General features: G+C 51.6%; 1 protein-coding gene and 1 long non-coding RNA gene across 2 annotated transcripts; one reads left to right on the plus strand and one right to left on the minus strand.

Annotated features, from left to right (window-relative positions):
• Positions 1 to 5,963: 5,963 nt before the first annotated feature.
• PRNP (prion protein (Kanno blood group)) lies at positions 5,964 to 11,768 on the minus strand. Its single transcript, XM_066567482.1, has 2 exons — positions 11,640 to 11,768; positions 5,964 to 8,224 (listed from the first exon to the last, which is right to left on the minus strand). The coding sequence occupies exon 2, from the start codon at positions 8,220 to 8,222 to the stop codon at positions 7,449 to 7,451; it is 774 nt and encodes a 257-aa protein (XP_066423579.1). The 5' UTR covers positions 8,223 to 8,224; positions 11,640 to 11,768; the 3' UTR covers positions 5,964 to 7,448.
• On the plus strand, positions 11,239 to 14,286 carry LOC136567774 (uncharacterized). Its single transcript, XR_010785147.1, has 2 exons — positions 11,239 to 12,725; positions 13,808 to 14,286. It is a non-coding gene; the product is annotated as an uncharacterized lncRNA (long non-coding RNA).

Genomic DNA, 14,286 nt, shown 5'->3' on the forward strand with positions numbered 1-14,286 from the left:
CCAGATTTACAGATTCCCACCTGAACTTCTGGAGGATTTTTGGGGAATGCTGGGCTGGTTTAAGGTGTGGCTTGTCCAGAATGAATCACTTTTTGTGGCTAGAAATGCCATGGAAATGAGTAAAAAATGGGATGATAGGAAAGAGTCAAACCCCAAGGGAGAAGTTCCCCAAGGAGAAGCGCTCTCACCTCCCAGATTTAAACTCCCACCTGAACTTCTGGCGGATTTTTGGGGGAATATTGGGCAGGTTTAGGTTTTATCCAGCCCTTAGGGATTACCCATGGAAACGATTTAAAGAATGAGATGAGGGAAAAGAGTCAAATCCCAGCGGAGGAGCTCCCCAAAGCTGTCACCTCCCGGATTTAAACTCCCACCTGAATTCCCGGCGGATTTTTGGGGAACCCTGGGCAGGTTTGGGGTTTACCCAGCCCTCGGGAATTACCCATCCCCAGGGATAATTTACACCTGCGGGTATTTCCCTCCCAGCAGTTAAAGCCGCGGGTTTTGGGCCTCCTGGAAGCCGCACCGGGGCTGTCCCGAGCCCTCCCCGCTCTCCCTCCCCTGCCGGGGGCAGGACCGGCCCCGATCCTGCGGGAAAAGCCCAGCCCAGCCCGGCAGGGCAGAGCCAGCGGGGCCCGGCCACGGGTAAGGGCAGCACCTCGCATTTCTGGGCTGAAAACACAAGGAATTGGGTGTAGAAATAGCAAAAGAAAAAAAAAATAATTGGGAGTTGTTTGGCACAAAGCTGAGCTGGAGGCTGGGATGGGGAGAGCAGCACTGGGATGCTCCAGCACTTGGATTTTCCCTGGCTGACCCCTGAGTTTGGGGAAGTATAGGGGGGGAAAACAGGAGGGGAAAATCCTCATTTGGGGATTTTTTGGTGGGATTTGCCCCCCGGTTTTGTGCCGTCTGTGCCAACAGCTGGAAGGGGGGACACTCCTCAGCGCTTTCTTTAAAACAACCCCAAAAGCCGAAGGAGCGGGGCAGGCAAACGGGGCAAATTCAATTAAATTCAATCAGTTTCCATTTTTTGAAGGTGCGGGGTTGGAAGGGGCGGCGGGGCCAGGCCTGGCAGGTTCCAGCGGGGAGGGAATCGCTGACACAGCGGGGCCAGGGGGGCTCTGTTTGTCCAAACGCTTTTGTCAGCGCGGCCGCGGCTCTTTTGGGGCTGCTCCGGGGCCAGCGATGGCTCAGCAGCTTCAGCACAATGGGGATGTGTTTGCTCAGCCCCGGGGGAGGGGGACAGGGGGGGATCTCGTCCCCTTCCCGCGGCGGTTTGGGGATTTTTGGGGTGGTTTGCCCCGCGGTGCCCGCGCTCGCTGCTTGGTGGAAGAGTGGAATGAGGTAAAAATGTAAAATAATGAGTTAAATTATGGAATTATGGAATGGGGTGGGTGGGGAGGGGCCTTCAAGATCAGCCAGGTCAGCCCCTTGTTATGGGGAGGGAAATCTGCCACTGGAATGCATTGAGTACGTATCAATATAATATATAAAAATAGGTATAATTACATTAAATATAATAAAAGTATACCACAATTATTAATATCACAATTATAATAATATAGAAAAATAATACAATGCTTATTAATATAACAATATAATAATGTATAAAATAACAATATAATTGTATATAAAATAATGCAATACTTAATAATATAATAATATAATATTATTATATTATACATAACATTATCTATTATTATGTATTAATGGTCTCTATTAGAAATCATTGGTTATTGATCACATATTGTTATATATTCTGTATGAATCTATAATATGTAGTAACCTGGACAATAAATGAATGTATAAATCATAAAATAGAGATAATATAGAGACGTATAGAGATAATATAAAGAGATAGATAGAGATAATATATAGAGACAAATAGAGATAATATAAAGAGATATACAGAGATAGTATGGAGAGATAAATAGAGATCATATGGAGATAAATAGAGACAATAGAGACAGGTAATTAGAGATAATATAGAGATAAATAGAGATAATATAGAGAGATGTATAGAGATAAATAGAGATAATATAGAGAGCTTTATGAAGATAATATAGAGATAAATAGAGACAGTATATAGAGATAAAAGCCACAGAGGTTATCTTGGTGCTAATAACACCAAGTTTGGGGCTTTGCCACTCAAAGAACCCCAGGCTCACAGAATGGTTGAGAAAGCCTCACAAGGGTTGGAAAAGACCTTTGATGTCACCAAGCCCCACCAGTGACCCCCCCACCACCCGAGCCACCAAAGAGCCGCTCCCCATCCTTGGGCTTCAGAGGGAAAAAAGAGAAAAATCCCCCAAAGGCGCAGGAGCCCCGCTCCGGGCGGGCCCCGCTCTCACCGCCCCGTTGTCCCGCAGGTGGCGCAGGATGCGGCCCCCGGAGCGCGCCCGGTGCTGGGCGCTGCTGCTGCTGCTGCTGCTGGCCCTGCTCAGCCACGCCGCCGGCGGCCGCCGCGGGGCCCCCGGCAGGAGCTCCGGGCCCGGGGGGCTCCGCGGGGGCTTCCGCGCCGTGTCCCGCGCCGGGAGCGCCCCGGGCCGCGGCTCCAGGGTGGCCGGAGCCATCGCGGCCGGGGCGGCCGCGGGCTACGGGATGGGGCTGCTGGGGCGGCCGCGGCCGGCCCGCCTGGGTCACGGCGCCCCGGCGGCGCGGGGGCCGCCGGCTGCGGGCGGGTTCCACGCCGGGGGCTGGCCCGAGCTGGGGGCAAAGCGCGGAGCCCCCAGCAGAGCCCCCGGGCAGCGGCGAGCCGGGCTCGGGCTCGTCCTGCTGCTGGCATCGGGAGCCTGCCTGGTGAGCCACGGGCTGCAGCGCTGAGGGCACCCCCGGCACCCCCGGGCGGCGTTTCGGACAGAAGGGACTTTCAAGTGACTTTCCTGGGAGATTGGATGTGGCGTGGGGAGGTGGGAGAGGCGCTCCGGGCCGGCGGCCGGAGCTGGGGGCGCACCGGGAGCCGGAGCCTGCGAGACCCGGCCGGGACCGGAGGGATCCTGGGAGCCTCAGCTGGGACCGGAGGGACCCTGCGAGACCCAACCGGGACCGGAGAGATTCTGAGAACCCAGCCGGGATCAAGTGGATCCTCCAAATCCACTCGGGAGCAGATGGATCCTGCAAACCCCACCTGGGACCGGAGAGATTCTGCAAATCCACCCGGGACCGGATGGATCCTGCAAATCCACCCGGGACCGATGGATCCTCCGAGTCCACCTGGGACTGGATGGATCCTGCAAACCCCACCTGAGACTGGATGGATCCTGCAAATCCACTCGAGACCAGATGGATCCTGCAAACCCCACCCAGGATCGGGTGGATCCCCCAAATCCACCCGGGACTGGAGAGATCCTGCGAACCCATCCGGGACAGGACCCGTGTGAGCAAGGGCAGCCCTGCCAGGACCTCGGCCCCCGCAGCCATCCCCGCTGCACGGCTCCCCCCAAAACCGCTCCTTTCTCCCCAAAAGAGCGCTGGGACTGGCGGGGAGGGGCGTGTGGGGCTGGCCTCAGCCTCGCAATAAAGTTTGGCCTTGAGACATCCTCTGATTTTAACCCCATCCATCGTTCCTAGCGCTGGGATGTGTGACCGTGTTCACAGGCGTTCCTGGATGAGGGAAGGGACGAGGATCTGACTCCATGTTCCAGAAGGCTGAGTTGTTATTTTATGATATATATCACATTAAAAGCAGACTAAAAGAATAGAAGAAAAGGATTTCATCAGAAGACTGGCTAAGGATAGAATAGAATAGAATAGAATAGAATAGAATAGAATAGAATAGAATAGAATAGAATAGAATGATAACAACAAAGGCTTGTGGCTCGGACAGAGAGCCCGAGCCAGCTGGGCTGTGATTGGCCATTAATTACAAACAATTCTATGAGGCCAATCCCAGAGGCTCCTGTTGCATTCCACAGCAGCAGATAATCAATGTTTGCATTTTGTTCCTGAGGCCTCTCAGCTTCTCAGGAGGAAAAATCCTAAAGAAAGGATTTTCCATAAAAGATGCCTGCAACAGGGATGGGAATCTCTGAGGGGGGATGCGCTTCCCCAGGTGGGTGGAGAAGCCGAATCCAGGCATTTCCCAGCGGCACAAAGCTCAGCCGGGGTTTGGAGCGGTTTTTTTTGGCTATTCAGCCCAAATTTAGCCGTGTAAAGCCAAGCCCGGAGCTGCAGCCGGGCTCGGACGGGAGATGGAGCTGTTGGCCCGGGATAAAACCAGCCCGAGCTCCGGGCTCCTCTAAACCAGGCTGCTCCTCCTCCAGCTCTTTGCAAACCAAATTTGGGCAGCTGTGCACCAAAATTCCTCTTTTTACGGCTTTTTCCAGGCAGCAAAAATGTATTCAGCTGGTCTGACTGGGTGGGGGGGGTGTTTATTTGGGGAGATGGAGGTGCCAGGAGCTGTGTGAGGAGAGATTTGGAGAAAACTCTGAAAAAAACCACCTCAGGTTTCATTGTATTTACACTTTGGGGGAATATTTACACTTTGGGGGAATATTCACATTTTGGGGGGTATTTACAATTTGGGGGGTATTTACACTTTAGGGGGTATTTACACTTTGGGCTGTATTTACATTTTGGGCTGTATTTACACTTTGGGCTGTATTTTTTGCCATCCTGGTAAATCAGAAACTCCTCCATGCGTGGCTCCTGTGCACGCCACAGGATTTGGAGTGTTTAGCTCATTAATTAATTAATGAATTAATTAATTTCTCTGCTTCAGCAGATCACTGCAGAGGGGTAATTTGATCCAGCTGTCCTTAAAGGACACAAGAGTTCAGGGTGTCACCCCACTTGGGTGTTGCCAGAGCCAGGAAAGTTCTGACCTTCCAAAATCACCCCAAACCCCCAGGGAGGGTTAAAAACCAGGGTGCTGCGTGTGCAGGGAGGGGGAAATGTTATTTTTGAGCTCCTCTGAGCATTGCCAATGTGTTTCCCATGATTGGGAGGGAGGGAATTGGAGGTTTTGGGGTTAAAAATGAGAAATTTGTAATTCTGCTGCTGCTGCTGAGGTCAAACCCTCCCCAGGGGAGTTCAGCAAGTTCTGGGAGCCTCTTCCTGGAAATATCCATGAGTTCATCTCAGGAAATGGGGGGGGGGGGGGGGGGGTGTTTAAATTAATTCTTTTTTTCCCTTCCTTTAGATAAGGTGAAGTTTTTTCCTTCCTGATTTGGGGGGGATTTCTCCTCTTCCCGCGGGGCTGTTGGAGGAGGGGCCCTGCGGTTGTGAAATGCAAATAAATGGAAATAAATCCCATTGAGGCCGATTTGCACCAAGCCTGGGCCGAGCCCCAGCGAGGGCAGCGGCTCCGGGGGGTTTGGCTCAGGTGAGACCTCACCTGCAGGGCTGGGAGCCCACCTGGAGGGGCTGGAGCTGCTGGGGCGAGCCCTGAGGGGCTGGAGCCGGGCTGGGAGAGCTGGGAATGTTCCCCTGGAGAAGGGAATGACCCAAGGAGGGCTGGGAATGTGCCCCTGGAGAAGGGAAGGATCCATGGAGAGCTGGGAATGTTCCCCTGGAGAAGGGAATGACCCAAGGAGGGCTGGGAATGTGCCCCTGGAGAAGGGAAGGATCCATGGAGAGCTGGGAATGTGCCCCTGGAGAAGGGAAGGATTCAAGGAGAGCTTCCAGCACATTCCAGGCCTTGAAGAGGCTCCAGGAGAGCTGGGGAGGGATTTGGGATAAGGGATGGAGGGACAGGACACAGGGAATGGCTTCCCACTGGGAAAGGGGAGATCTAAATGGGGTTTTGGGATGGAATTCCCAGAGGAGCGGTGGCTGCTCCATCCCTGGCAGTGCCCAGGGCCAGGCCCGAGCACCTGGGACAGTGGGAATTGTCCCTGCCAGGGCAGGGGTGGCACTGGAGGGGATTTAAGGTCCCTCCCAACCCAAAGCACTCCAGGATTCCACGATAAAGTCTCCAGGATCCCAGGATGAAGCAGGGCTTGGATCGGGCTCAACGCCACCGAAACAGCAAACGTAAAAACTCCTTTATTAGAACAGAACCCGGAATGAGACAGAAATCAGAAAACTCCTCTTGGACTGCAGCAATGCCATGGGCGGGAGCAGGGCCTGAGGAGAAAAGGTTAACGGGGAATGTGGGGTTTGGGCCAAATTTGGGGGCTGGAAGGGAACAAAAGCTCCCTCAGGCCGGGGAGGGAGGATGGGAGGGCGGAAATGCAGAAATGCGGGAAATGCCGCGGGGCCGGGCCGGCACACAAAGGAGGCTGTCGGGCACCTTGGCTTGATCCGTTTTAATTTGTACCAGACGTGGAACACTTAGAAAAGGCTCAGCACGGCAAATCCCGGGCATGCAGCGTGACGGGGTTACAAAACATCCGCGTGTCGCAAAGTGCGCGGCCCCTCAAAGCCCTGCCTTGGCTGTCCTGAAAGGTCTCTCTGCTCTCTGTTTATAGGTATTCATATATAATATATATATATATATATCTCCACTTAGCTTACACCGATGCAAAAAGGAAAAAAAATTTAAAAAAAAAAATCTCATTTAGGACAGTGTTATTCAGTGCCTTGCAAAAATAAAATTACACGAGGGATATTGAACGCAGCGCCACGGGTGTTACAGCTCGTCCCCAGCCCAGCATCCACACGAGAATTAAGAATTTCACCCGTTGCTTCCGCAGGGCAAAGGAATTACTCACAAAAGTTACTTTTTTTTAAAGCATCTCCCTTTCCCAGGCCCGTTTTTCCCGATGCTGTTTGCTGTACCGGCGCGGTTCAGCTGCTTTCAGTCTCTTGCTAGGTGCCTGACCCCCCTGAGAATCCTTTGTGCTGCATTTTAACGTCCCTTAGGCCCAGGTGCTGAAGCACGAACATGACTTGTCACCTGGAGCACCCAGAGTAGCTTTTTTTGGGGCTGTAACACCATTTTGGGGGTGTTTGGGGCATTCAGCAGCACTTTCTGCCTCTAAACACCGACTGGTGCCTCAGCCTCGCTGCGACAGGGAGTAAAAAATGACTTTATTTTGGTGTCTTGCTGCAGGGGGTTTTTGCAGCATGCAGGGTGTGGAGTGGCAGCTCCTTATGTACATGGGGAAGGGGCTTTTTTTTTTTTAGGATGGGAGGGTTCAAATTGCGACCTGGCAGCTTGAAAACCCCAGGGGTGCCCCAGGGAGTGGGGATGACGGGGGCTGAGACAAATCCCTGCCTGTTAACAAAGAGGATTTTTGGAAAAGCTCCTGCAGGGACGCCAAGGAGACCTCCCCTCTGCCTGGTCCCTCTCGGGGTGACCCCGAGGAGGAGGAGGAGGTGAAGGCCGCAGTTTTGGGCTCCAGCGCCATCCCGGAGCTATTTTTGGGGCAGAAAAGGACATTTTCATCCCATTGCCTAACCCTGAGGCACCGCGGATCGCCCCGGGGGGGCTCCTCACCGAAACCAAGCGAGACCGGGGTGGGCGTGGGGACCCCACAGGGGACACCTGGACGGCGTGGGGCGCCCTAGTGCAGGACGACGAGGACGAGGAGCATCAGGGTGGCCAGCGGGGACTCGGCCAGGCGCTGCCACGCGCCCGAGGCCAGCCGGTACTCCTGGTACTGCTGGATGCACATCTCGCGGATCACCTTGGTCACCACGCGCGTCTCCAGCTCCGCCTCCGTCTGGTTGAGGGCGTCCGAGGCGTTGCCCTTCCTGGCGGCGGGGCCGATGTTGTGCTCGGTGACGGTGATGTTGAAGCAGTCGGCCACGAAGACGTCCTGGGGCACGGGGCTGCCGCGGTAGTCGCGGTAGTAGACCTGGTTGGGGTAGCGCGCGGCGTTCTCGTTCCACCAGCGGTACTCGTCGGGGCTGTCGAAGCGGTAGTGCATGCCCGACATCACCCTGCCCATGGCGTAGCCCCCCAAGCCCCCCACCACGGCGCCCGCCGCCGCCGCGCCCGCCACGTGCTTGAAGTTGGTCTTGGGTTTGGGCGCCTTCCAGGGCTTTTGGTGGTAAGTCCCTCCGCTGGATGGGTTGTAGCCTTGGCCCCAGCCCGGGTAGCCGGGGTTGTGCGGGTAGCCGGGGTTGTGCGGGTAGCCCGGGTTGTGCGGGTAGCCCGGGTTGTGCGGGTAGCCGGGGTTCTGGGGGTAGCTGGGCTGGCGGGGGTAGCTGGGCTGGCGGCTGCCCCCGCCCCAGCCGGGTTTGCCTTTGCCCTTCTTGGAGGAGGCGACGTCGGCGCAGAGGCCCAGGAGCAGCAGCAGCAGCAGCAGGCAGGAGGTGCCGAGGAGCCGGGCCATGGCTGTGGGGACAAGGACAGAGTCAGGGCAGGGCCACACCCCCGACCCCGGGGCCGGCCCTGCCTCGCCCCTGGGTCACAAAAACCACGGCTGGTCCCCTCAAATCCAGCGGCAGAATGAACAGAATTGGACTAAAGGTATTCATCATCCCCCCAAACCCTTCATTTATACCTAAATGTAAAATATTTTCTATATTTTTATACATATATGTGTGTATTTATATATATATATGTACTTATATGTGTATATATATGTATTTTATATATGTATATATATGTATTTTATATATGTATATATATGCATTTTATAGATATATGTATTTATAGATATATGTATTTTATATATGTATATATATGCATTTTATAGATATATGTATTTATAGATATATGTATTTTAAATATGTACATATAAAAATTTACTCATTGTTGTATCTATATATATTTTAGTATTGTATTCATATTTATTATTATTGTGTTATATATGCTTATTTTATTTATATCTACTTTATATATGCATATATAGGTACATATATATTTTTATGTATATGTATTTCTAATATATGTATATACATATTTATATATGTATATACATGTATTTATATTTTTAATATAGGTATATAAATATATGTATCTACATTTATTTATCGATTATATATAATATATAAAAATATATGTATGTATGTATTTATATATATTTTTTAATATATCGCCCACCAGGCCCCTGCTGGCAATGGCACCTTTAAGTGGTGAAAGAAAAGCTTTTCTAAGAAAAGGCTTCACCTGATTTTGATTTAAAACCCCGCTTATCAAAGCCGCCCTACCCAGTCTGGGGGCAGAAATGAGATCCCTGCTGTGCCACCATCGATGCCAGCGATGGATCCAGCCCAGCCCCGGAGCTTTTGGGCACTCAGTGGTGCTGCAGCGAAGGCAATGCCCAGCCTGGCCCCAGGGGGTTCTTTTCCCAAATTCTGCGTGTTTTACCCAAATTCCCGTTAATTAATGGGTATTTTTGGGATTCAGAGATTGCCAGCATCCAGTGACTCAGTGAATGCCAGTTTGCTGTTGGCATTCCGGGCATCTCCCACACTGCCTGGGGGAAAAATCCCATTTCCAGGGGGGATAAATCCCATTTCCAGAGGGGATAAATCCCATTTCCTCCATTTCCAGGGGGCATAAATCCCATTTCCTCCATTTCCAGGGGGCATAAATCCCATTTCCACCCCTGTGTGCATAATCCGGCTAGGACAAGGGGCAATCCCCTCCGGGGCTGCAAATCCTTTGGAAAACACCTCAAAGACCAAAAAAAAACCAAAAAGGCCAAGCTGCCAAAACCCTTTAATGCCTCCTGGCAACTCCAAGGGCTCTGAGTCACTGCTGCCGTGGGTTTAATGATAAAAAAGGGATTTTCCATCCTGCCCGAGGCTGAGCTGCCCCCCAGAATCTGCCCTCGCTGCTGGGGAGGGTGAGAGGAGCATCCTCAGTGTGGGTGGGTGTTTCAGCATCCCTGGATACAGCCAGAAATAATTCCGTTTGGGTCCCACTTTTTTTTTTTTTTTTCAGCAATTCTGGAGTTACCCCAGGAATAATCATAACACAGGCAGGGGATGCTGAACTTTCCTACAGCCAAAAAGGCCAAACGAGCCCCTGTTCAAGCCCAGAAATTCTCCTGTTGCCACCTGCACACGGATTTGTGGGCCACAAAAAGCAAATTCATCTCTCTGCGCTGGTTAGTGATGATTTTCTGCCAAAAAATCTGGGTTTATGCCCCGAAGTGTTTGAAGTAAAGGCCCTTCAAGCTCAGTGGTTTGGGTGGGATCGTTGGCAAGGCCCTAAATAAAAGCTCGAGAGGATGCACAGATCTGTCCCTGCTGGTGGGCAGGAATCCCAGGTGTGGGATTTGGATTTGCTCGTCCCTGGTGATGGGCAGCAGTTCCAGGTTTGGGATTTGCAATCCCAGGTTTGGGATTTGCAGTTTCAGGTTTGGGATTTGGATTTGCTCGTCCCTGGTGATGGGCAGGAATCCCAGGTTTGGGATTTGCAGTCCCAGGTTTGGGATTTGCTCCTCCATGGAAAAACCCGGGCTCCAGGGGCAGGTTGGGGCTCGCTGCCTCCCTCACCCTGCAGCACCCACCCGCTGGGGGCAGGGATGAGATCAGGGGGGTTAAAAATAGCCAAAAGGCAGGAAAAACAACCAGCTCCTTGGGTGCCCGGCAAAATGAGCAGTGGAGGAGGAAAATCCGTGAATTGAGCATTTTTAAATCTATTTTTGGAGGCGTCGCCGCTCCCCGCTGCGAGCTCCGAGGGGTTAAAAATCAGGTGCTGGTTGAATTAAAAATTAAAAATCCTGGTTGGAGAGGGGTTCTGGCAAAGCACTGCCGTGGTTTTATTGAGGAAATCGCGGGGTTTGAGGCTGGTTCAGGGATCCGGGGATCTTGCAGCACCTGGCAGCGCTGAGCTGCTCCTCTAATTGCCTGCACAGCGCTGATAAACAGGATCCGGCGCTCATTAGCGAGCCAGGAGCTTCGCCCCAAACAAACGAGTTCCCTGGCCAAATCCCTGGAGGAGCTGCTCCCTGAGAATCCGGGGTTTTCTGCCAGAAAAATCCCAGATTTCTCTCGGAGAAGAAAAACCCGGAGCCGGGATCTCTCTGCTGGGAAATTCTATTTATGGCCTGACCATGACATTAATATTAAATTACAGAGCGAGTGATTTCACGGGGATTTTTTTTTTTTTTAACCTTTCTGCCCCAGATTCTCCCTCCCGGCGGATGCTGGAAATGACGAATTAATTCAGGTGGTTTGTGGCGGAGCCGATTTTTATCCGTGCCGGAGGAATCCAGCGGAAAATGGAGGCTGCAAGCAGCAATTACGTGCTCGGCGTTGGCAAGGAGGAGGATTCGCTTCGGAGGGGAAAAAAACCCAACACCCAGGTGCCAAAATACGCCTGGAAATAACCTTGGGAAGGTCCCCGGGGAGGCGGAGGAGGAGAGGAGGGAGGTGGGGAAGGTGGAGGTTGGGAAGATGCTCGGGGATGGGGGAGTCCGGACCCTCCTGGGCTGAAAATTCCGGCCTGGGGCTCAGGAAATTGGGAATTAAATCGGAATTTCCCCGAAAATGTCACCCCTGGGTTTAGAAATCTGCCCTTCACCCCTCTGTCTTTCACTTTCCCCAGCAATGGGGGAGCAGCTGGCGGCCGGGGGAAAAGGCGAAACCCTCGGAGGAGAAATTCCCGACGTTGAGTAAACGCTGAGTAAACAAGAGCCGGGCAGGAGCAGGGCGCTGGCTTTTAAGGAGCCGCTGGAAATGTCAATTTTTTAATCAGGAAAAGAGGCAGCCCCGCACCCCCGGCGTTCAAACCCCCCTGGCCGGCGGGTTTCTCCCTCCCGCATCCCCTCCATCCCGTTTTGCCCCGTACTCACCGCCTGGAAATTCGCTGCCCGCTCGCTCCGCGGTGATTCAGCCGCGCAGCTCCGCGCAGGAATAAATAGCGAGAGGGAGGAGCTGCTCCGGAGCGGCCCGGCCCCGCTGAGCCCTCACCCATCATCATCGCCATCCTTCATCCGTCATCCGTCCCCGGGGAAAACCCCGGCCGGCTCCCCGAAATCCGCGGCTGCACCCCAAAGCATCCCCCGGGCACGGGCAGCGAGCAAAGGAGAGCCCGGGAAATCGCGGGGTTCCCGTGCTTTGATTGGAGAATTATCGGGGCTTGAGGCTGGTTGTAGAATCCTGGAATACTGCAGCAGCTGGGTTTTGTACTGAGGAGATATCAGGGCCTGGGGCTGATTTCAGAATCCCGGAAAACTGCAGCCCGTGGATGGGTTTATGGAAGAATGATCAGGTTTTCAGGCTGGTTATAAAATCTTGGAATACTGCAGCACATGGATGGTTTTATTGAAGAAATATCAGTGTTATAAAATCTTGAAAAACTGCAGAACACGGATGGTTTTACTGAAGAAATGTCAGGGTTTGGGACTGGTTTAAAAATCTTGGAAAACTGCAGAACACGGATGGTTTTATGGAAGAATTATCGGGGTTTGAGGCTGGTGATACAACCTTGGAATATTGCAGTAGTTGGACTTTATACTGAGGAAATATCAGGGCTTGGGACTGATTTAAAAATCTGGGAAACTGCAGAACACGGATGGTTTTATTGAAGAATTATCAGGGTTTGAGGCTGGTGATAAAATTCTGGAAAACTGCAGCACATGGATGGTTTTATTGAAGAATTATCACGGTTTGGGGCTGGTGATAAAATCTTGGAATATTGCAGCATTTGGATTTTATGCTGAAGAAATATCAGGGCTTGGGGCTGATTTAAAAATCCTGGGAAATCACAGCACCTGGATGATTTTACTGAAGAATTTTCAGGGTTTGAGGCCGATTTGAAAATCCTGGAATATCACAGCATTTGGATTTTGTACTGAAGGGATATCAAGGCTTGGAAAATCTTGGGAAATTGCAGCATCTTGGTGATTTATTGAAGAAATCCCGAATGGAATGAGGAGGTTTGGGGCCATTTTGGGAATCTTGGAAAACCACAACACTTGGATTTTCTCAGTGGAAGAAGCTCCAGGGTTTGGGGTGGGTTGGAAATCCTCTGGCTGGGAATCTGGGAGAGGCCAGGATGCTTTTAGCAGCTCCAAATCCGTCATTCCATGAGGCAGAGCTGCTCCCAGGGCTGGCGGAGAGGAAACCAAACCAGCCCAGAGCTCTGGGAAAAAAGGATGAATTTGCCTCTCAAACTTGTGTCCAAGCAGGGGAGCAGAACTCACTCCTGCAATCTCAATTTGTGTCGAGGAATCCTGAAATTCGACGGGAGGAAATGCCACAGAAAACAGCTAAAAATCCCATGGGATGGCAAAAACGGGGTTTTTTTGGAGGGCAAGGATACAGGGGTGGAATATACAGAGGCGAGAATGCGGGAGTTTCCCAATTTTTAGAGTTTTCCCAACTCAATTTTTAGAGTTTTCCCAACTTTTAGGGTTTCCCAGGGCCAGCTTGGAGCACCCTGGGACAATGGGAGATGTCCCTGCCGCGGGTGATTTTTAAGATCCCTTCCAACCCAAATTCCAGGATTTTATGAGTTTAACACACCCCAAACCCTCCTGAGGCTGCCCAGAACAGCTGGGCCAGGAATGACCCATCCTGGGCCACATCTGGATGGAAAAGGGATTTTCCTGTGCTCCATCTGGGCTGTGTTGAAATAAATTGAAGTGGTTTCTCCCTGGCAGGGAAATGGGAAAACACAAATGTTAATCCAGCCAGGAGAAAATGAAATAAGCAGGATTGAGGCCTGTGGGCCTGGGGAAGCCCTGCCCTGCAGGAGGAATTTATTCTGTGTGTGGAATGGCTCCTGACTGCCTGGTTTGGGTTGAAATATTCATCCAAATTCCGTGCCAGGAAAAGGAAGAAACCAGGAGTGGGTTGGTTGGGGTGAATTAATCCTGCATTAATCCAAAAACCAGGGTTTTACTGTAGTAACTTATTCCAGGAGAGCAACAACAACAACAAGGGAAAATTATTTATCTTGAAAAGAACATTGACTGAAAGCAGTGCTGAAAAAGAAACCTTTTCTTTCTTTTTCAAGAAACAGAAATTCCATTTGCAGAAGCTGAGCTGGGAGCTGCACATCAATCAGCAGCAGGGATTATTAATGAATTTTTAATTCCTTGTGGAAGTCGTCAGGGCTGAAGCCTCCCCACCAGCGTACCCAGGGCAGATCTTTAATGGATTTTTGGCATCCCAGGGTAAAATTTCTCTCAGCCTTGAGGCAGGAGCTGCAGTTCCTCAGGATCCACATGGAAGTGATGGCCCAGGCCCTGGGCCAGCTCAGCAATCGCTCATGGGATGAGTTTTGCTCAGGAAATGCTGACTGTGGTTCTGGGGAGGGCGGAAAGTTCATCTCCTTCATGGCCTCTCATTGATTTTGTGCTGGTTTTTATGGCTTGGGTTCATTGAAGGTGCTTTTATTCAGCCAGCCCTGGCTTTGCAAAGGCTGGGTGGATGTTTAACCCACTGGGTTAAATATGTTAAATAAAATGTTCATCCATGGGGTTAAAATGTTCA

This window comes from Molothrus aeneus, chromosome 29 (genome assembly GCF_037042795.1).
Source record: "Molothrus aeneus isolate 106 chromosome 29, BPBGC_Maene_1.0, whole genome shotgun sequence".
NCBI lineage: Eukaryota > Metazoa > Chordata > Aves > Passeriformes > Icteridae > Molothrus > Molothrus aeneus.